This window comes from Camelus dromedarius, chromosome 2 (genome assembly GCF_036321535.1).
Source record: "Camelus dromedarius isolate mCamDro1 chromosome 2, mCamDro1.pat, whole genome shotgun sequence".
NCBI lineage: Eukaryota > Metazoa > Chordata > Mammalia > Artiodactyla > Camelidae > Camelus > Camelus dromedarius.
In genome coordinates, this window is record NC_087437.1 from 108,919,261 (window position 1) to 108,941,078 (window position 21,818).

At 40.6% G+C, this 21,818-nt stretch overlaps 1 protein-coding gene across 3 annotated transcripts in view; it reads left to right on the forward strand.

Annotated features, from left to right (window-relative positions):
* The window catches only part of MAP3K7CL (MAP3K7 C-terminal like), a 79,850-nt gene that overhangs the window by 50,887 nt on the left and 7,145 nt on the right, over nt 1-21,818 (forward strand). For all 3 annotated transcript variants that reach the window (XM_010977375.3, XM_010977377.3, XM_010977376.3), the window contains 2 exons: nt 8,080-8,141; nt 18,714-18,829. In XM_010977375.3, the coding sequence (XP_010975677.1) occupies nt 8,080-8,141; nt 18,714-18,829 (178 nt within the window). The remainder of the gene's footprint in view (nt 1-8,079; nt 8,142-18,713; nt 18,830-21,818) is intronic.

Below are 21,818 nucleotides of genomic sequence, written 5' to 3' on the forward strand. Positions count from 1 at the left end.
TAGACCCAAGAGTCAGAGTGCGATTTGTTCAGGAAATACTAAAACTCTCTTCAACTGGAACAGAGGTCTGATCTGTGGAAGAATAACATGCTGTTTCCTGAGCCCTTCTTTGAGCTGGGCGTTGTGCTGGAGTCGTATGTAGACTGTCTCTTCAGATAGCAGTAGATTAGAGTTGCCAAGCCAATCTTAAATGTTCGATGAAAGAGTTTGGATTTGATCAGAAGCAACAGAGGGTCAAAAGTTCTTGAACAAAGAAGTAATATGAAAATGGTAAGCGTTCAGTTGGTGCAAGAGTCTGGATTGTGGAGAGATGAGAGAATGGAAGAGCCTTTTTATCACGGTGCACAGGGAAGGTGATTTGAGCATGGATTTGAGAATGGAATGGGATGACTGAATTCAGAGTACATTTTGAAGGAAGGGTTGAAAGGACTTGGTGACAGACAACCCTTGGAGATGGGAGATGGGGAAATGATCATTGTTCATTGGCAGCGGAATGAGCCACAAGTCTCCAAAAAGACTATGGACCCCCAGGGGCTTAAATAAAGGAAGCAAGTTTTTAAGGGGAGAAAGAAGTCCTTTAAAATACAATCACCATTTCTAGCCCATCATTAGACTCCTTCATTAAGTAACACTTAGCTAACCATAAGTCCTCGAGACACCAATGCTTGTCCTAAACAAACAAATGATGTGATTGGTATTACTTCCAAAAGGGGAATTCCAAAGAGTTGACTTTCTAAATCAGGACCTTTGTGAAGTTAGTTTTCCCAATAGAAAATGTGAATAAGATAAATATGAATCCTACCTCTTGGATTATTAGAGAATCACTGGCCCTTCTCCAGTTAGAGAGAATTTAGAGTTGGACAGATATGAAGATTTCATGCTAATTATTTGAGAATTTTCTTTATCTTCAGCTGAGCTAAAATCTGGCATACTTCCATGTAAATCTAGACCATGGCTTTTTTTTTTTTTTTCAAGTTTTTGGTTTTTATCTAGAAAGAGTCAAGGACACTGGTATCAACCCAAGCTGGTAGCTTTCAACGTTTTGTTTCAAAAAATTCTTTCAAGCTATTAGAATTTTTCAAAGCTGAGCATGAATTAATCATAAGACATTTAGTTAAAAAAAAATCCAAGACCCATTCTGTTGGTGTCTCTTTTAAGTAATACTATTTTGTCTTCACACATCGGGTGTTTTGTGTAGCAGTGGGAGGTATGCTGAGTAGCTAAAATAGCTACCCTTGAACCTACTTTAACTGGGGATTGTGGGAGTGTCTTTTTGTGCACACGTGCAGAAGTGTCGCATTGTCATTGTCTCCTTCCTTCAACTTTTTCTACCTTTTGTGTTAATTTTCTCTCCATCCTCAGGCCCCCAAAGTTTCTATACTTTCAATCCTTGTTTTAACTGGAAAGATTCTGGAAAACCTCATTCACACAAAGCAATCAATGAAAACTGAGGTTTATCTTTCTATCTCTCTCAGGGTGTACTTTTGAGTCTCCACAGGGAAATCAGTAGTAAGTCTAGGGGCAAAGTTTCCACTGGAATTCTACCAACCAACTGGGTAACGATGGCATCTGGAGAAATGGGCCAGGTGAGCTTCTTAGAACTCTCTGAAGTTGTGTTCTGTCCCGATTCTGACCCTACTGTTCAAGCTGCCTGGGCATGCAGTGACAACAATCAGCTGAAAACCCCTCGAGGGGATGCTGACAGTGGGAGGGGGTCTCCTATATTTACAGCCTTTACAGAGCACAGAGCTGAGACCCATAGTAGAAATTTAATTATCAAATACGATAAAATCAATGACACAATATCTATAACCGCTTTGAGTTTGTGATTCTGATATCAGGTGAAGATTCTTTGAGATACAAAGATATTTTGAGATACAACTGGATGTATTGGTTGGAATCTGTTGCTGAAGGCTGTTAGGAATGATCAGAAAGGAAATGAATGCCTGTGGAGTCCCTGGATGCTTGTTCTTGTACCATCTTGTCAGTTTAGTACAGGCAACAAGTCTGGGGGAAGATGTTGTTATACCCATTTTACAGATGTGGAAATATTGACTAAGGGAGGTTAAGTTACTTGCCCCTGATCAAACAGTTAATAAGTGTTGGGAAGGGCCAGGCCCTTCAAAACCAGGCCCTTGGGGATATTTTACTTTATTAGCCCTTTACATGTAGGGTTCGTGTCATAAGAGAAAAGCATAAATGTTTCTGTCAGCAAATAGCATCCCCAGTGATCATGGGAAATGATGGAGGAAAGTTCTGTTTTTATAGAGTAGGAAGGAAAGAAGGGAGAGGTAAATTGTACTTAGTTGTGTACTGAGAAATAAATATATTTCCAAAGGGCTTTTCTTGAAGCAGATGTTTCTGGCTGAGTGAGTATGTTTTTAAGCTAAATAAGTCAAAATATTCTTCTAAAAGGATAGATCAGTAAGATTCACAAAATGATAGCTACAGTAATAGTAACTAGGCGAGTGTTTCTAAGAAACATAAAACTTGTCTTTAAACTGAATCAGATCTCTCCATGCAGAGAAATATCATTCAGTCTATTTGATGTATGATCTTGTTTGCGGATAGCTTTAGGTACTGGTTTATGTAATGTGGTGAATTTTGTTAATTATAAAGAATTGACAATCTGCTAGGTATCATACCACAGCTGTACTTTTATCCATATCCATATCTATATTTTTAATTTTATGGGCCCTGAATATCCAGTGTGTATTAAAGGATTCATATGTCTGATGTTTAACAAGCAGGAAGCAAAGTTTCAAAAAGCTTTTGATGTGTCTTAAAACGATGTGATGCTTTAACAAGAACCAAGGTATCTAGAAATTTTAAGATAGTTTTTTTATGTATTATTAATGGGAGTTGGCAGCCTTATGTCACTTTTTTTATTTCTAAAAATAAAATGTGAATCTTGATTTAAATTTAAATTAAAGTACTCAAAGACCTTTCAGGCATAAGGTAACAATTTTTTTTTTACAGTATTTTATATAGAAAGGGTTTGCTTTGATAGGGAAGTAAAAGAGAAACCCTTTTCAAATTCAGATTTAAATGAAGAGAGTAAACCTGGAAGACCTGAGGTTATGGCCACACCAGGGAAATCTCCCTTAACTTGACATGGGGAGAACTCAGGAATTAGAGGCAGTGCTCTTGGCCTTGCTTGTTCTCTTTGAATTATTCAGATGATGGAGATAATAACCTTAAACCCCACCATTATACACATACTCATATAAGCACACACATGCACACAAGTGCCTTGCCTCCCCATCACCATCTTGGTCAAATTTATGGTGAAAAGGAAGGGAAAGTAAACATGATTACATTAAGCTTTCATTATTGTTCCTGACTGTTTCCTAGGTGCCAGGCTGTAGGCTAAATGATTGACATATGCATTCCTGTACTAAGACAAGTTTCTGAGACAGGAAATATCACGCCCATTTTGCAGAAGAGAAAACTGAGTCTCAGAGAGATTATGTTCATTGTCCACATTCACCAATTAAAAAGTGGTCTACTGGAGATTCAAATGACTATCGATCCTACTGAATTACACCGACCTGCTGTGTCCTTAGCCGGTAAGAGCCTTCGCAGGCAAACAGTTGCCAGGAAAGGTTTTGCGGGTGCCTCAGCACTGTAGCCACTGCCCAAACTCACTTGCCTCTTTTTTTTTTTTGAACTGAAGTATAGTCAGTTACAGTGTGCCAATTTCTCGTGTACACTTGCCTCTTGTGTCCGTTTGCCCCGGTGCCCTGGAGGACAGTTTTCAGACACCAGCGCTCAGAGGCTGTCCTGTCGGCAGGGACAGCTACATACTTTGTGGAGGCACGGTGCAAAAAATCTGGGGCTCCTTGTTCAAAAATTGTTAGGAATTTCGACAGTGCACCCTGATCATTAAACCAAGCACGGGCCTGCCTGGGCGAAGGGCCCCTGTGACGGCACAGCACATTCCCACGATGCGGGCTGTGACTGCAGAAGTGTAGACATGTTGAATGGATTCGGGGCCGGCTGCCTCTCAAGTTCCTGGGTGGGGAGAGGAGTGAGCCTTGGAAACGCTCTCTGAGTGTGACTTCTCCCCCTCCTGAGGTCTTCTCTGTGTGGAAACCTACACTCATTCTACTAAGGATTTAGAGTTTCCCAGCCTAGACACACCTGGGCTGGGGAGACAATTGACCCCAAAGTCCAGTCAAGACATTCTCTAGAACAGTTGTTCTCAGTGCGGCTTCGCAGACCTGGTCTGACTTTGACGAAGTTTTCCTCTCTGATGTAAAACAAAAGAAAGGACATGGCAGTGAGGTTGTGGGTGTATGTGTGTGTGTGTCTATAAAGCTAAATGTGTCCAATATAATGGACATGCTTGTATTTGAAGATTATGTTTGTCTTATGATTTCGGTGTTCAAATGTCCTCTGTCACAAAGAGATGCTAATGATCACAGTAGCTGTTTTGGAATCATCTTCACTGGCTGAATACAAAGTTGGCTACTCTAAGGACATGATTCCCAATATTTGGGGGGAAAATTTTACTGGTTCATGAAATATGAGTGTGGGAACCTACTGAGCAGACAGTGAAGAACAAGGTGGCATGGTGAAGAGACCCCCCCCCCCTTAGTCTTATGACACTCCTTTCCCTCCTGGGGGCTCTTGTCTTCAGCGCTGCTCTGAGAGTCCGGGACTAGATGACTGCTCAGGTCCTTCCAGCTGCAGCATTTCTGAGAGCTCTGACTGCGTAGATCTAATGACTAAATGACAGTGAGAATTTGGATTACAGACCCTGTAGGTCCTGCTCAACTGATTCATGGAGAAACACAGATCAGACAATTTAAGGAAATCTGAAACAGAATAACCACCAAAGCAACCCAACAGCTGCTAGATAGATACAGAGACAAGCCCATCATAAAATGTACTATGGTATGTCCTAATGGTTGGGATACCAATAAGAAAGTTCTATCTTAAGTACCATTGACTTAGTCACATCGTGTTTGCAAAACAGGCCGTGGACATCTGTTTATTAAAAAAATTCCTCTTTCATTCTTTCCTTTATATTTTGTCCTTTAACAAATTCCTGAGGATACATTTTGCTTGGTCCACCAAGCCCCCACAGTACCATTTTGAAAAGGAAGCTTACGAATTATTTTCTTAATGCATCAAAAAATATGACAGTGATTTGCCAGTTCAGCATAGGAGCTCAGTCCCTGCCTTTAATGTAATAGGCATTCAAGAAGTATTTGGTAAATGCAGAAATTTTAATAAAAGTGTACTTGTATTCTGATTTTATCAAATTGCAAACCTATCTAGCAACTATTCTCCTTTTTTTTTTCTTTTAAAAGCCAAATTTGCCAAGGGAGTGTCTTGCATAGCTACTGTACAATCTCCTTTGTGCTTCTGGAATTGTCAAAACAAACTTAACTGCTGTTAGGAACTCTGATCCGATATCACTGTCAAAATGTTTTACCACGATTCGGCCAAATGTTTGCGGAACAGCTGTGCTACTAGTCTGCCTGAGTCATTTTCCTTCTTTCCTTTTTGGCCCAATCCTGTGATTCATCATTCTGCTTTTAGAATATTTGCCTATTTTTAAAACCAGTCAAAGAAGGCAGCCACTGTTTAAAAGTAAACACACCACACATCAACTTGGAGCAGCTTTGTTAGCAGCTTTTCAAGCCCTGAAATTTCTGGCTGGCAGGGATGCCAGCTCGACCAGATGGCATCAGGCAGTGAAACACAGGCCTGGCTTTCAAACTCCGTCATCTCCTTACATCTGTCTTTGGTTTGCTTGTTTCTGCTGCCATTTCCTGCTCGGATTAATCCAACCCGATCCATTCTTTAACAAAAGTCTTGCCTTTATTTTGTTTGTCTCTCTAAAACATCCGTCATATGTATATGTCTCTGTCAATCAATTAGATTGTTATTTCAACTCGAGGAATCCAATCTTAAGCCGTTACTTATCTGCAGAATTATCAGCCTGGTCACATCTATGTACCTCAACATGGAGTGATTATCAGTAATGACCGATTTTTATAATGGGCTTTATTGGTTCTGGGTCATACCAGGTATTTGCTATTTACTATAGGAAAGTAAATGAATAACTTTTCCCTCACTTTGTTTATAATTAAGCAGGAAGGAATGTGACTTCACAGGGAACAAGGTGGATTAAGTCCCAGGAAGCTTTGAGTTCCATTCCTCGCTGTCTTTTAGAATTCTAGAATGCACTGTCTGCTCTGGCACCTTATAGAAGTGGTTTCTCCTTCTAACAAGTGCCTGCTCATCTATGGTTATTAGGTTGGGATGCCAAAGTGTCATATGTTCCCATTTACCCTTGCCAGATTTTTCTGGCCTTGAACTCAATGAGCTAAAGTAATCATGATGCTTGGGTTATTGATATTTTATTGAAGTAAATTTAAATGCACCTTAGATCAAAATCGGTTTTACAAACTATAGGTTTTGTAACAAAGGCTAGCTCCAAGGGTCTTTCTTTCTTTCTTTTTTTTTTCTTTTTAAATATTTCTGTCTTTTGTCCAATTCTTTGCAAATGATGAGGTGGATTTAAAGAGTCACAGGATTTGGCAGAATTTGTCACCTCTGTGCGGGAAGAGAACACTGCAAGGGCCAAGGGATCGGCTCTCCTGGTTTCCTTGTGAGACAGCCCTCCAGCGTGCGGTGAGGGTCTTGGGAAGATTTCTCCATTTCTGCTTGTTCTCTGAAGCTGCGTAGTGTCAGTGAACCTGTGAGCATCCGCTGACTGGCACAGGTATAGGGACAAATGGGTGCACAGTTGGTCCTGCATCATCATTGTCTTAAGCCTCTCTTAAGAGGGAGTATTATTATACTATTCTTGATTAAAATGTACCGGAGGCCCTTGAGGTGTTTGGCAGAGGTGAACACTGTCCTTGCTTGAATTATCCTCCTGGTGATCATCTTTGATGCATTCCGAGAAACGTAATCCCTGACAAGCCTGGAGCTCCTGGTGTGCTGCGCTGTGTTCTGGACTGCGCCGCCAGTGAGCGGGGGCGAGGATGCTTGCTTCTGCACTGTGTGTGCCCTGCATCACTTCCCCTAGTTCAAGTAGAACTTCAGCAGTTTTTATCAATAAACTTGGTTATGGCAGTGAGAACCTAAAAACCATGCTCTTTCTTTCTAATGATTTAAAATAGATTTTGGTATTTAAATTATTCGGCTGGCCTAATTTTTTCTTATTCTCATAGTCATACCTGGGGTAGATGCGGTCATCAAGCAGAGGACTGGAAATGAGTGGCCACTGGACCCGCAGAGCCAGAGTCTGCTGGCTTGGAGGTTGTCCTCTAGTACCCGGGCTGGGGCAGCAGTATGTCCTTGCGATTTGGATAATCTTCTCTGAGCTTTCCTCTGACGCTTCTGAGAACCGCATCTTTTGATCCAGCAACACCTGCCAGTCAGCCAGGGGAAGGCAGCTGAGGACAGAGTTGCGGGCTGTCCCAGCTGGGGCTCTCCCGCATCGGGGCAGTGCATCAGGCTTCAGGCTGGGACTTCTGCCTGGTGCCTGGGGAAGAAACGCCCTGAACAGGTTGCTGCCTGTGACCCACCGTAACCCGGACGAAGCTCTGGTCAACTGCCTGTTGGTGGTGGTTTGTGGTAAGAGCAGAGGGCAGACCCATCAAAGCCTGCCACCCTGGGAGTCTGAGAGCAGAGCTGACACTTCTATTTTTCACTCACACATTCTCCTGTCCCATTGAGGTTGTCGTGGTCACCTCATTAGCACCTTGTTAAAGCACTTTCTTGCATATCATATTTTTTGGTTTTGGCTACCGTATGAGCCAAAGAAAGACAAGCAGTGCTTCTTAACTGGGGAGCTACTGGACTGAACATTCGAGGAGTCTGATACTTGTTTGCAAAATTTTGCTCAAACCAGCTATGCAGTTTGTGCTTCTGTTTGTCTCGAAACTAGCAAAATTGTCTTCTGTGTTCTTTCTGTTGCCAACTGAAGTGATGAAAATCACCGAAGCAGTGTGCACTGATGGTTTAACTCCATGAATCCAAAGTTGGTAACAGCAGGACAACTCACCTGAGAGAAATGGCTCTGTAGTGAAGAATCACTTTATTTTCATGTTTCAGATGATACACCTCCTGAAGACGACACTCCTTTGGTCTTTCCAGAGTTAGACCAGCAGCTCCAGGTAAGGATTTTTCTAGAGTCTTTCTTCTTTCCTTAGTTTCACGGAATACAGTGAGTGGAGAAGTGACTTGATTGGGAAAGACTGGCTTGGAGACAGGGTGGGGGAAGCTGTCACGTCTGCAGGGTTTGCATTTCTTGAGCTCCGAGGTCACAGAGCCCTCATGTAATATCCCTATCTGGTTATCTGGCTAGAGCACAAGAATATCAAGAACTTAGGGGGTAAACAAGCCCCTTTTAAAGACTTCTGGAGCCTGGGGACAGGGCTGGTCCCTGCTCTCCTTGGCTGTGAATGTTTCTGGACGATTGCAGTTTCGGCCCATTTTGGATTAGTGATAAAGTGCAGAGGAGACTTGTCATGTGTGGCAAGACTTCAGAATAACCTCCCTTTCTCTCCTTCACCCCCATGCCCTCCTCAGTTCCCTGACAACTTTTAATAGAATGTAGGTATTTTAAGTTAAACCTGAACACTGTCTGGTTTGACCCATGGGAAAAATCTTTTGTGTGCAGTTTATGGATGATCTATCAAAGAAATTCCATCTCAATACACCCGAATTATTTGAAACCAGCTAATTTATGACATTTTAATTTTCTTTAGATGATATATAGTGATTCCAGAAAGATGGTTTTAGGAAGAAGTTCTGCCTAAAATACCTGGATCCTGGCTTTAGGTCAGATGTTCACCTGAGTACTTCACTTTGCAGTCACATTTAGACAAAGTCTAATAGGGGTCTTGAATCCTGCGCACAGACATTTGCTTACTAACCACATTTTTCTCTGAATACTGATTCTGAAAACCTTTAGGAAGGATCTGCCACCTCCAGTTCCCAACAGGCCCTGACATTTCCTGTTATCTTAAACTCGGTAACTTTCCCCATTCGTGGGTGTGCCTGGTATCCTGAAATCATTTGAGTTTGGGACCCCTGGACCCGAACAGCTGCAGAGGTGGGAAGAACCAAGAACGAACCCTTGTGCAACCCAAGACAGTGTCCCTTATGTTGCAGTTCTTTTTTTAAATTAAAAGAAAAATTTTTTTTGAATGAAAGTACCAGGGATTGAACCCAGGACCTCATGCATGCTCAGCACAGGCTCTACCACTGAGCCACTCCCCTATTCCCCTGTTGGTTCCAGTTCTTATCTCAGTGTCCAGCGCAGTGAATTAAAAACCTGGAAGCAACTAGGTCGGGTCTGAGAGCTTGTGATCCACTGCTGGAGTGGCTCCCCCGAAAATTTACCCCACACAGCTAGGTGTGACCAGACCTCTCGGAGCATCCCTCATCTCACCTCTGCACGGTCCTGGGCATCGTCACAGCCCTCCAACAGAAAGCCTGCCAACAGAGCAACATCAGTAATGTAGAGGTTACTGAAGACAGTCCAGGAGGGGGGAGGTTATACTGATCACCGTGCAGCTGTCAAAAGACAGCTCTGTTCTCCTCTAAAGTTTCCTCTGCAGCTATTAGCCGTTGCATCTCCTTCTCCCGTACGCCATGCAGGGTCCTCAACCCAGCTCTCCTGGCTCCTGACATCTAACTATATCCCCCAATCTCTCTTCTTCTCATCATGGAGGACAACTCAGCGGTTCCTCCGCTTTTCTGCCTGGCGTGCTCACGTGACACACAACCGTCCTTGCTTGGTTTCTGTCCTCACAGAAGGGCTGTATATGTGCTGCTGCTGATGGTATAGTTAGGATTACAAAATAATTACTGTATATTTTTCCCAGTCACAGTTTTTTTTTTCTCCCTTATTTTACTGTCACCTCAAAGCTATTTTATTAGCATAGAAGTTAGATGAAGATAAGGAGTTAACATACTTTGAAAATTAAAGAGTAAAATCATGTTCAGATTCTTATTCCCCATCAATGTTATGGATCATTAATTCTACTTGTTTGTATTGACAAACATTTTTTTTTTTCCTTCTTTGGGAACATTAATGGTTTTCCCTGGCTCGTGGACTATTCTTTACAGGATTCACAGCACCCCTGGCAATTATCCAGATATTTTTTTCTGTTAAAGCCTCACAAGATCCAGTTGAATTTTATAGCTTTAATTCCATTTGACATAGCTTAGAAATGAAGTCTGTTTAATTTTAATCCAGTGAGACAATGTCATCTGCATTGATCTTTAACGAGTTAGGCAGTTGAGAGGCTGATTTCTGGCTCATGGGCTATGATCCCTCCCACCCCCACCTAAAATATAGCATTGCTTTACCTCTTCATGAACAGAGAGAATGCTCCCAGCACTACAACTAAAAGCATTTAAGTAAGTGCTTGTTTGTTGAGTGAAGGGTATGATTGAGTTTGCTATAAACATTTACCAGCCATCAAGCCATCTGGTTAGGGTTGCCTCTGTCTAGGGCGATTGTCTTTACCTTTATTCTGCACCCCAGGTTATGAGTGACTAAAATACAAGATGGTAGGGATGTAGAGGGGAACGCTAACACAGAAAGCTACATCTAAAAGCAAATTCTGGTTTCCATGCTTAGCACAAGCATATAAGTTCAGCAGAAAGTCTCTGTACTGAAAGCAATGAAAATGCTTTATATACGAAAGGAACAATCTATTCCACAGAGCAGGTTGTCTTTACATTCAGTCCCATGTGCTATCATCACATGATAATGGCTGTTGGAATTTTACCGACCATCATAATCCTCTACAGAAGAATAAAAGTTAGGTTACAAAGGCCTATGAAGTGCCGTGTGGTTGTCACTATCTGAGGATGAACTGACTCTTGCTTATTTCTACTGGAGCCTTATAAACTTGCCTAGTGAAAAATAACTGATGCCAGATGACCAGCCCTACTCTCAGCATATCCTCAGATTTAAATCCTACCCAAGCACATTGAGTACCATGAGGCAAGGGGTGTTTCCCCTCAGTAATTTCATTTGATCCTTGAAACAGTTGTGTAAGCGAACTGTTATGTGTCTGCCATGGAGATGAGAAACTCGAGGTCAAATTTTGGTTTACGTAAATTTGCTAATTCAGGCTAGGTCTCTGATTCTGAATCTCGGTCTCCTGCATTCTTTGACAACTTTGGTGGAACCTATGGACTACTTCAATTATGTTGATAGGTGGAGATTTTTCTCTGGTTTCTGGTTTGCAAGGTTGCCATGATGTGGTGATAGAACACCGTCCTGACTTTCCCATATCCATTACACGTTCCTTCATTGTGTATGAAATGCAGCTATCAAGTCATCTCTTTGGTAGATACTCTATCACCAATTTGACCCCCACGATTTTTCTCTTGCTTTGCCAAGAATGCGGGCATGTTTGAGCATGTAATTCGTGGTGCTTCTATTTTCGCAGAAGCCAAAAAAAGCCTGGGGCAAGAATAGCAGTGACAAACATCTCTCTTGATGTCTCTATTAATGCAAAATGCTGGGCAAGAGACCTTGGGGGTAAGGTAGGTGTTAAAATGAACATCTCTTTATAGGCCGCAGCCCAGGGACAGATGGTAAGTTGGTTCTATTTCCCGCAGATTCCTTTCCTGGAACTTGGTTTCTAAATTCCTTGTGTCCATTAGGGGTGATATTTGGGGAGAGCCAGTTTAGACCATACAGCCCAGAGAAAGGAGACCCAATTCTGTGCTCACTTGTGAGAATGAATGAAAAATCATTGCTTTTCTTTAGGCCTCAGTTTCTTTCTATTTGAAAAAGAGGTAATGACTGACCTCCCTCTCCATTCTAAAGGATGGAACAATTCTTTAGTAGTCCCAAGATCTGGGTCAGGGCCAAGTTTGTCTTAAAATTTAAGACCATATCGTCATGTTTTGGAGATTGTGGTTTGGCCTATAGATGATCCAGAGCTAAGCTTTGTGGTCTTAATTGCACTGGACTGAGGAATATGGTTTTATGATCAGGTGGAAGACATGCTAATGCGTAGATAGTAATTAACTTGCCAATGGGAGTGGCAACGACTGGGGTGTGGGCAATGGCATTAGGTTGCCTGGATTTGGATCTCAGTTTCACACAGGCTAGTTTGGTGATTTGGGGCATGTTATTCACTTTCTTTAAACTCCACTTTTCTGACGTGCAAAGTGGAGATAATATCTCACATCATTATTATGGGAATTAAATGTGATAATGAATAGATCTAGCACAGTACTTGGCAAAATAATTGCTCAATTAATGTCAGTTTTATTCTCTGGTGAAACTGTTTCTTGAATGAAATATTTAAGCACTGGAAATGCCTCTTTGTATGTGTAAAATGAAATAAGAGAAGCATCTCCTTGGATTTTTGAGTTAGGGATATAGAGGTGCTAGGTACTTGGAATACAATATGCCTTTTTTTTTTTTTTTAAACCAAATTGAGCAATAGCTTCAATCCCAACTAAAGTCCTCCCATCTAATCTGAGAAGACAGTGACAGGTGTCTCTGTGGTACACATTGAACTTGCTTTTTTCTCAGACAGAGCTTGGTAAGTCCAGAAACTGATGTCAGCTCCACAAATAAACAGTTTCATAGCTTCGGTTGTGTACTACAGCATCTGAGAAGCCTCTCCAGAAACTTCTTTTAGGTCTTGCATCAGTGTATTGCCTGGTATCTGGGAAACAAAAATGGTAGAAAGTGGAGAAGTCTTAGCATTCCAGGATTCTGCGTGAACACCCACATATACAATTTGGAATTAGCCCCACAGAAAACACTGAAAAAAATGCCTGCCATTTTTCTCTCTCACACACATGTTAAAAAGTATCTTACAGTTGTCTTTTGGCTGATGTGACTACACAGAAAACATATATAAATAACTTGGAGCTTGACAGTAATACCTTTAATTTAATTTTTATTTTTTTTAAAGGGTGTTGGTAATTAGGTTTACTTATTTATTTTTAGAGGAGGTACTGGGGATTGAACCCAGGACCTCGTGTATGCTAAGCATGCGCTCTGCCACTTGAGCTCTACCCGCCCCTCTTTTATTTATTTATTTTGAGAAGCCCAGTTCGTTAGCATATGCATTGTTAGAAGTGTTTGGGACACTCTTAGGTTATCTCATAGCAACATCTAATATTGCTTAGGTCATTAGAAATGACTTAAATATTTCTTCATTCCAAAATTATATAATGTCTAACATGTGCTAAGATTTGCGGTATAGTTATTACTAGTGCTGACTTTGCCCATAATGTAGATACAATAGACATGTCAGTTCTTAAAATATTTAAAAAATATTTACAATTCTAAGATAACAGAATTTTCAAATATTGCAAGTCGCCCTGACTGTGTTTTTCCATTTAGTTTTAGCACATTATGCTTGTTAATTTGGGGACATTAAAATGCAACATAAATTTAAACGAGACACCCAGTGTCCCCCCACCCAAATAAAGACAGTGCTGAGAATCAAGGAATAAATACAAAGTCTGCTCAGCAACTGTAGAATATTTAGCTTCCTAAATATATCTTCTGTGTGGGAAGCTGGGAGAGGAAAATTAAATTCTTACATTTTTGAAGAGGATGGGGCAAGGAGTATTTGAAGAAGCCAAGTAGAAAACGGAAACGCTTATGCTGGCTTTGCCCCTTACGGAGAGATGCTTGGCTGGGTCCTTTCCCACGGGGCCCTTTCCAGAGGACTTAGTACATTTCGGGAGGAGCTTGCTATAACCCGATGGCCTGGGCAGAGAGCGGAGAGGGGATGGTGTGGCTCAAGCTGGCATTCTTGGAACAGGAGCCTGTGGTTTCTCTCTTACTTCATCTTGTTAAATTGGTCCTGATGATCGGGGCGGATACCAGACATAGTAGCGGATCACTTGCGCAGCCGTGTAATTTAAAGCCCTTGCAAGCTCGGGCAGCAGCAGGATGAGGAAGGGATGGAGGAAAGGGGATGAAGAGGAAGTGCCTCCCCCCTGGGCTCTGACCTCATCCAAACCCCAATCTGTGTCTTGGGAAAATGTGTTTCAAAGTTGGCTTGAGACACTATTACAAGGATGTCTTAATTTAACCTTCTCAGAACTGGCTGTGTTGTGAGTATCCATGGCATCGAGCGTATCTGAAAAGCTGTTTCTGTGATCCTACAGGATGTGTGCTCTGGTGCCTGAAGGATACTTTTATCTTTTCATTTTCAAATAAAGTATCTTTGGATTCCTTTTCTTTGGAAAGCAACATTTTATTCTTTAAGCAAGAGCATGTGATACATGAGTCCAAATGATGGAAGGATGTAGGGTGAGTGTGGAGAAAATGACAAGGAAACTGTCTCTTCCTGATGCAAAAAGAAATTCACTATCAGCGTGGAGTTTATTTACTGCTTGCCTGTTCCCAGCATGAGATTATAGGTATGAAAATCTCTTGGACGAGAATAGTCAGAATGGAGCAATAAGAACTGAAATAAAAATAAAGGTGTTAATTTTTATTCCCAGAAGTCAATAGATGCTTTTCATCTGGTTACCACAGGCCTTCTTCTAAGTTTTTTTTTTTTTTAAGTTTTTAATGTGAACACATGTTAAGCAGTATCTTAAATCCACGTACAGCTGATTAATTCACGAGAGCCAGTGTTTTACATGCCACATTGACGGAAGCCTACTAGTAGCTCCATTTTTAAATTGGAAACCTGATTGTTGTGCTTGAATTTTAGGAACCTGTTTCCTCAGGCCAACACTTTTATTCAGCGGACCCTGCTGGTTATATATTGTCTCCTATTTTGAGGGTTTATAAGACGGTAAGAGGAGTCACCTTGGTGAGGACTTTACGATACTACACACGTACACACAAACCCACATTGTATCATAAAACAATGAGAGTTTGCTGTGTCATATGAGACATTTCATTACTCTATAGTTTTACTTAAAAATTTTTTTTAACTAATTTTTTTTTTAAATGGAGGTACTGAGGGTTGAACCCAGGACCTTGTGTATGCTAAGCATGCATTCAACCACTGAGCAACCCGCCCCCCCGCCCCGCTATAGTTCTACTTTTTACATCAGGTATAAAATCTAAATATCTCAATACTCTTATTCACCAGAATTCCTGTTTGGATGAGAACATTACGTGTTTAAAAGATTCTTTGATGAATTCTTTGATGAATTTCCTGAGCTGAGGTCAATCTCCAGTGATGTCAAATGACTTCTAAGGACAGTAGGTCCTGCTGACCAGAGGACACTTTGATTTGTCCAGCGATGTTTGGGTTTAGAGGTCAATGGCTTTGAATTATAAAGAGGCGAGAAATTTTAAGTAGAAATTTGGGAAGGGCAGAAAGATTGGGTGCGAATGAAGTGAGCATCAGATAGGGAATCCTGGTAGCAAATGCTTAGAAAATGGACTGGGGGTAGCACAGGATCTAAGGATAATTTTTTTTTTTTGGCATTAACTGTTTTTTTCATTGTGGTAAAAATGCGTAACATAAATGTTCCCATCTTAATCCATTTTAAGTGTACAGTTCAGTCATGTTAAGTATATTCACACTGCTGTGCAGCCCATCTCCAGAACTTTTTCATCTTGCAAAATTGAAACTCTAACCCCGTGGGAATGTAGTTTGGTGTAGCCATTATGGAAAACAGTATGGAGATTCCTCTAAACATAGATTTATCATATGATCCAGCAGTCACACTCCTGGACATACATCCAGAGGGAACTTTAATTCAAAAAGACACATGCACCCCAATGTTCATAGCAGCAATGTTTATAATAGCCAAGACATGGAAGCAACCTAAATGTCCATTGATAGATGACTGGATAAAGAAGTTGTGGTATATTTATACAATGGAATACTACTTAGCCATAAAAATGATAAAGTAATGCCATTTGCAGCAACATGGATGAATCTGGAGATTGTCATTCTAAGTGAAGTAAGCCAGAAAGAGACAGAAAAATATCATATAATATCACTTATAAGTGGAATCTAAAAAATAAAAAGACACAAATGAACTTATTTACAAAACAGAAACAGACTCATAAACATAGAAAACAAACTTGTGGTTACCAGGGAGGGAAGGGGGAAGGAAGCGATAAATTGGGAATTCAAGAATTGCAAATACTAATTACTATATATAAAATAAACAACAAGTTTCTTCTGTATAGCATAGGCAACTATATTCAATATCTTAGAGTAACTTACAATAAAAAAGAATGTGAAAATCACTATATGTATGAATATGTATGACTGATATTATGCTGCACACCAGAAATTGATACAGCATTGTAAACTGGCTATACTTCAATTTAAAAAAGAAAAGAAACTCTATCCCCATGAAAAAACAACTCCTCATTTAACCCTCCCTTCAGCCCCTGGCAACCAATGAGCTCATTTTACAATGTTGTGCAATATAACTTCCCTCCTTGCATAAGAAAATCTGTATTGCTCTTTAATACTTTCATAAAAATTGGAAGAACTTGTAGTGGTGCTGAGTTAAGTGTCAGGCTGGGATGAAGACTTAGCTTGCAGGAGCCGGGGGCTGAAATGACAGCTGGCATCCTTTCACTCCCTGAAACACTGAACACTAAGGATTTTTGGCTTATTCTCTTTCAGTTGACACTACTTCTTAATTGTGTACAGTCTTGGAAATATTGTGATGTATTGCATGATCATCCTGCTAAGAGCATATGAAGATACTGAATCTATCCTGAAATACTCCCTAACTTCCTGTACCCTTAGCATGATCCTGCTACCTGCACATAAAAATATCTTCAAATGTCCCACAATTAAGAAGTGCCAATAAAAAAGAAGTAAAGAAAACCCTTCCCCGTTAATAAAAAGCACTGCAAGGTGGCAAGCCAAGGGGGGAGGAAAGAGGCCTCTCTCTTCTTAAGAAAATTATATCTGTAAATTTCAGTTTCCCTTCTTAATTATAGCAGCAAAGGGCATTTATCCCTTTCCACAGCTACTCTCATCTATACTCTTAGGCGTGCAAACACAGAGTCTCAGAATATTTAGGCTGTCATGTAGGTGACTATGCTGAATTCGTGGTTCTGGTACCTCCATGTGGCAAGTTATGGGCTGAAGATAGTGTAGCTTATGAGTGTTCATAAGGACAGGAAATAGGATGCGTGGAGTATTAAGGCTTTCCTGTGCGCAAATCCTTTAACTGGGCACAGATGATTTACTAGCAGCTTGGCTAGGGTGCCCAGAGTAAATTACTATCATTTCCCCTACTGTCACACCTGGTGATTTGCCAGTGTAACAGGTGAAAATTGATGAGAGGGTGGTGATTTCTAGGACATAGACTGGTGGAGCCAGGAGTTCTGAAGTCCTTTGGCAATGGCTTTATCTCATAGGGTGAGTTATCCTGTAATACGACTGGGCACTACTTTTCAATTTTGTTTCACTACGGAGAAGGATAATGGTTCCAACAGGCTGAGTTTATGCTGTGAATGTGTTCGTGGGGCAGCAGGGAAAAGTGCCACCCAGTGCAACTATTATTAGATTTTTCCATGGATTTAGAATACGACAGATGTTCCGCATGAAGGTAAATTTCATCCACCTCTATGTCAAACTTTACTTCCTTTAGAAAATCTCTTCTCAGAGGCTTCCTGATAAATAAGAAGGGCCATCTTATTTATCAACTAGATTTTATAGAATTTTGTAGTACTGTCTAGAATTTCTTTTGCATCCTGTGTGGGGTCGCTAAATATGACACTCAAAGAAATCTGTGTTCTTGAAGAACACAATGAGAGCAGCAAGTAGTGAGAAATTCATTAGTTCTCGTTTACTAATATAAAATGAGTGAGGCTGTGACCCAGTCAGACACATAGTTTACAAATAAAGACTATTGTGAAGAAAGGATTAGACGGAAGAGCCTATTTAACAATTAAGTCCTATTTTTCAGATGCTATGTAACATTTTTCTATAAATAATTGCAAAGGGTGCTTAAAAAGCTCTTTAAAAGACTATTAACTTGTGTTTCTCAAGGTTGTGCTTTTGATAACATGTTGCTAATTAGACCTTAGAGTTACAAACTCAGGGAAAGCCAGTTCTTTAAAAATAATTTCTGGAAATAGGATTTTCAGCATGTTACGGTGAGAAAGGCTTGCATGCTGGCCTCTAATTCCCTCTTGGATGGGAGAAAAGCAAAGACACCAATCCTTCCTCTCTTTGGCTGCATATGTTATAAACATCGTTTCACTTGGGCTTTGGTCTTTCATATGGTTCATTCATCCTTGCAAGCATTATTTCCAGGTCAGCATAATTTCTTCAGTTTGGATACATTTCTCCAAAGAGAGCCTTACTCGTAGGGCTACTCCGCTCTACAAAACGAGATTATGCCTCTGAGCTACAGGAACAGAAAGCAAGAGGTTATTGAAACAGACCGCTGAAATACTGCCGCATCACGAACTCTCTAAAGCAGTTTAAGGTTTCTGGAGAGAGGGACAGAATTACTAGGGGACGTATGTTCACTCCAGCACATAGCAGGTAACTGACATGTAGAGGGTCCCTTGGGTCTGGCTTAGGCCTGGAGATGCTCGTCAGTAACACTGGAATATTGGACCACGTCTCTATTTGTAGTCAAGAAGAGTCAGCCGAACGAACTCTGTCTAGTGTTGACTGACAATGCTATTCTTGTGCAAAAAAATCTCCCTCTGAAGAAGGTCAGCAGAGCATAATGGTTGGTAACTTATTCTGATGCATGGAAATAGACTGATGTTTTTCTTCTTGTTTGCAAAGCCTCTGCCACCTTGTCATGACTCCATGGAATCCATGCAGGTGTTCAAACAGCACTGCCAAATAGCAGAAGAATACCGGGAGGTTAAAAAGGAAATCGCCCTGCTTGAGGAAAGAAAGTAAGTACCGTTCCCTTGAGCGCCCTCATCTCTGAACGCTGTCAGCTGGTCATGGACTGGGGCAGGGACTTCGGGTGATAAGGAAGGGAGAGGCCGAGCATGGGGACGAGAGGGGGAGGGGCTGGAGGGGAGGAGAACTGATGCTCTGTGGTTCAGGGGTTCCATGTATGTCCTGTTTGATTCTAGAAGTGATCCAAACGGGACTATGCTAGATTAAATGCTCTACAGAGTAGTAAGAGAAACAGCAGGAGTGCTTTCTATTCAAAACTTAATTTTTTAATCAGCATTTTTTAGTTCAGGAAATTACAAATGCCAGAATACCACCTAGAGCCATATTATGTTCCCTGTGAATGTACCCAAAGGCCCCAGAGCTCTTTGTCTTGGGGTGAATTTTAATGCTTAAATGGCGTGAACCCATGTCAAGTAAAGAAGCCACTGGGATAGCTCTTTGGAATAAATGTAAACATATTAGTTGACTAACTGCATTTCATAGCCCAATAGTCCAGTAAGTTTTTATCTTGATAGCTTCTATTATCATTACAGTTCTGCTCAGGGAATTACACAGTTCTATTAATTAAAGCACTCACTTTACTTACTCATAACTTTTTTGCTTCCGAATTTTCCTCCTTTTAATTGCACACAATCCTGCCGCTGTCTACGCAGGGATCTCCCTTCTTTCATACTTACAAAGCATCAGACATCTTTTCTTCGTAGCACTGGTCAGTGGTTTTTTTTTTTAAGGCTTTTTTTTTTTTCCCCTCTTTCTCTCTCTTTTTCCCCCCCTTAATGGAGGTACTGGGGATTGAAACTAGGACCTCATGCATGCCAAGCATGTGCTCTACCACTGAGCTATACTCCACCCTCTACTTACACGTTTATTAGGGAGATCTTTTGATTTATATTTGCATCTCCTGCTAAGTGGTAAGTGCCATAAAAAGGGAGATAGGCCAATATTATTCACCATCATATTCCTGAAGCCTAGCACAGTACGTGGCATGTAGATACTGAATCAATTTTTGTTGAATGAGTGACACATAATTCAAACATACTGTGATTCTATAACTTTCTGCATCTCTCCTTCTTTTTACTGGAGTGATATATGGTATCACTCCATACTTACATTTATATTTATTTATATTTATATTTATTTAAAACAATTTTTGAATGAATACAAGTGAAATATATTCTGTTTTGAGAGATTTATGAAATTCTTGGGACCCTCTGGAGACCCCCCGGAGTGGTGGTTGGACAGTGCAATACCGGTGAGGAGCCGTATGGGCTGTAGGTCACTTACTGTAAGACTTCTGTGAGCATGTTACCAATCGTTTCTTACTTCCTTGCTTTGTTGTGCTTCAAACATAAAGTCATACCTCGACTTTTGATTATAGGAGATTAAAAGATGTTCATGAGATCAGAAACACAATTTTTTCTTTCACATGTCTGAGACTTTTTTTTTGGTCTAAGAGTTTTCATACATTGGTTGGAATGCTCATTTGTACATTTACGCACAATCTGAGTCCTAAAAAAGTTTCATAAAGGAACTCAAGAAGCTTATTAATAATGTAACCAGTGGTGAAGTTAAAGGAGGACTTTATAATCAGTAACCTAGAAATGTATCTCCCAGTGTGTGTGTGTGTGTGTGTGTGTGTGTGAACTGTGATGTTGTGACATTTAAAAAAAAACACCAGGTAATTATGTATTTATTTGTAAACACTTTAGATTGAAGGTGCTGGAGGACTTTGTTATTTAAATTAACCCCATGTGTGGCTCTTTTGCGGGGAGGGGCGATGTAAGATTTATCAACCAAATTATATGTTTTGTAAGTTTATATTTTTATATGTTGCATTAAAAAATACAATAGGATAACAAGATGAAAGGGATTCATCTGGTCTTTTATTGAAACATCCCTGCTGTTTCTGCTAACCTAATCATACTTCCTTCCCATACCTATTTGAACTTTGGAGTTTCCTTGAAACCATGATGTTGTCATTTTTTTCTTTTCTTTTTTCCCTAATTGGCTAGCTGTGAGGCAAAGATCACATTCTTTTATTATTTTTTTTTCCTTTCTTTGATAAAGTCTCTCAGATTCCCTTTTCTTCATCCTCACTTCTACCATTTGAGATCGGGACTTATTACTTCAAATCTTGGTCAAGGCAACATTATAACTGGTCTCCCTGTCCACGGTTTCATACTGCTAGAGAAGGACACCAGTTCTTGGCCTGGAATTCAAGATCTACCTCAGTATGGCCTTAGTACCTCTGCGGAATGTTCTAGCTCATCCCTCATCTTCAGCCACATGACCCTATTACTCACTTTTTCCTGCCTCTGCGCCCTTACTCCCACCAAGATCTCTGTCCAGAGTCCCTGTCCTTCCTCTTTGCCTGTCCAAATGCTCGCCTTGAGGAAAGCCTCTTGCATTGCCCGGCCCCAACCTTCCCACGGTGATCAGCGCTTTTTTCTTTTGGTACTTTTTGCAGGCTAGTGTCATCAGCAGTTATCTGCTGAAGTTCACGTCCTGTCTTTCTGACTGTGTAGTTTTCTGTAGACCTGGATACCCTTTGATACCTCTTTGTATCCCAATCACTGAACAGGGGAGCTGCGCGTAGGGTAAAATACAAGTAGGGGTGATTTACACGGCTGACTATAGGTAATGTCCTCTGCAGTTTTATTTGTGATTTGTGTGGCCTGTATTTAACGTACAGAGTCAACATCAGCAATAAAGAATTACTCAGATAAATTGTTAAAATAGGAAGTATGGTTATATCTTATATTTATAAATACATGAGCTTGGTCTTCCAAGAGTTATTGGTTATCTGTGTTTTCATTAACATTTCACTGAAGAAGAAATTCACTTTGTAACAGATATTTTCCTGAACAGCTTTTGTGTTCAAGCAAGATAACTTGGGCCAAATGGATTTGACCCAAGTAATTAGTTCTCCATTTTTTGATGATTTGGATGAGAAGTTCTTCCCCCTCATTTAATAAAGTG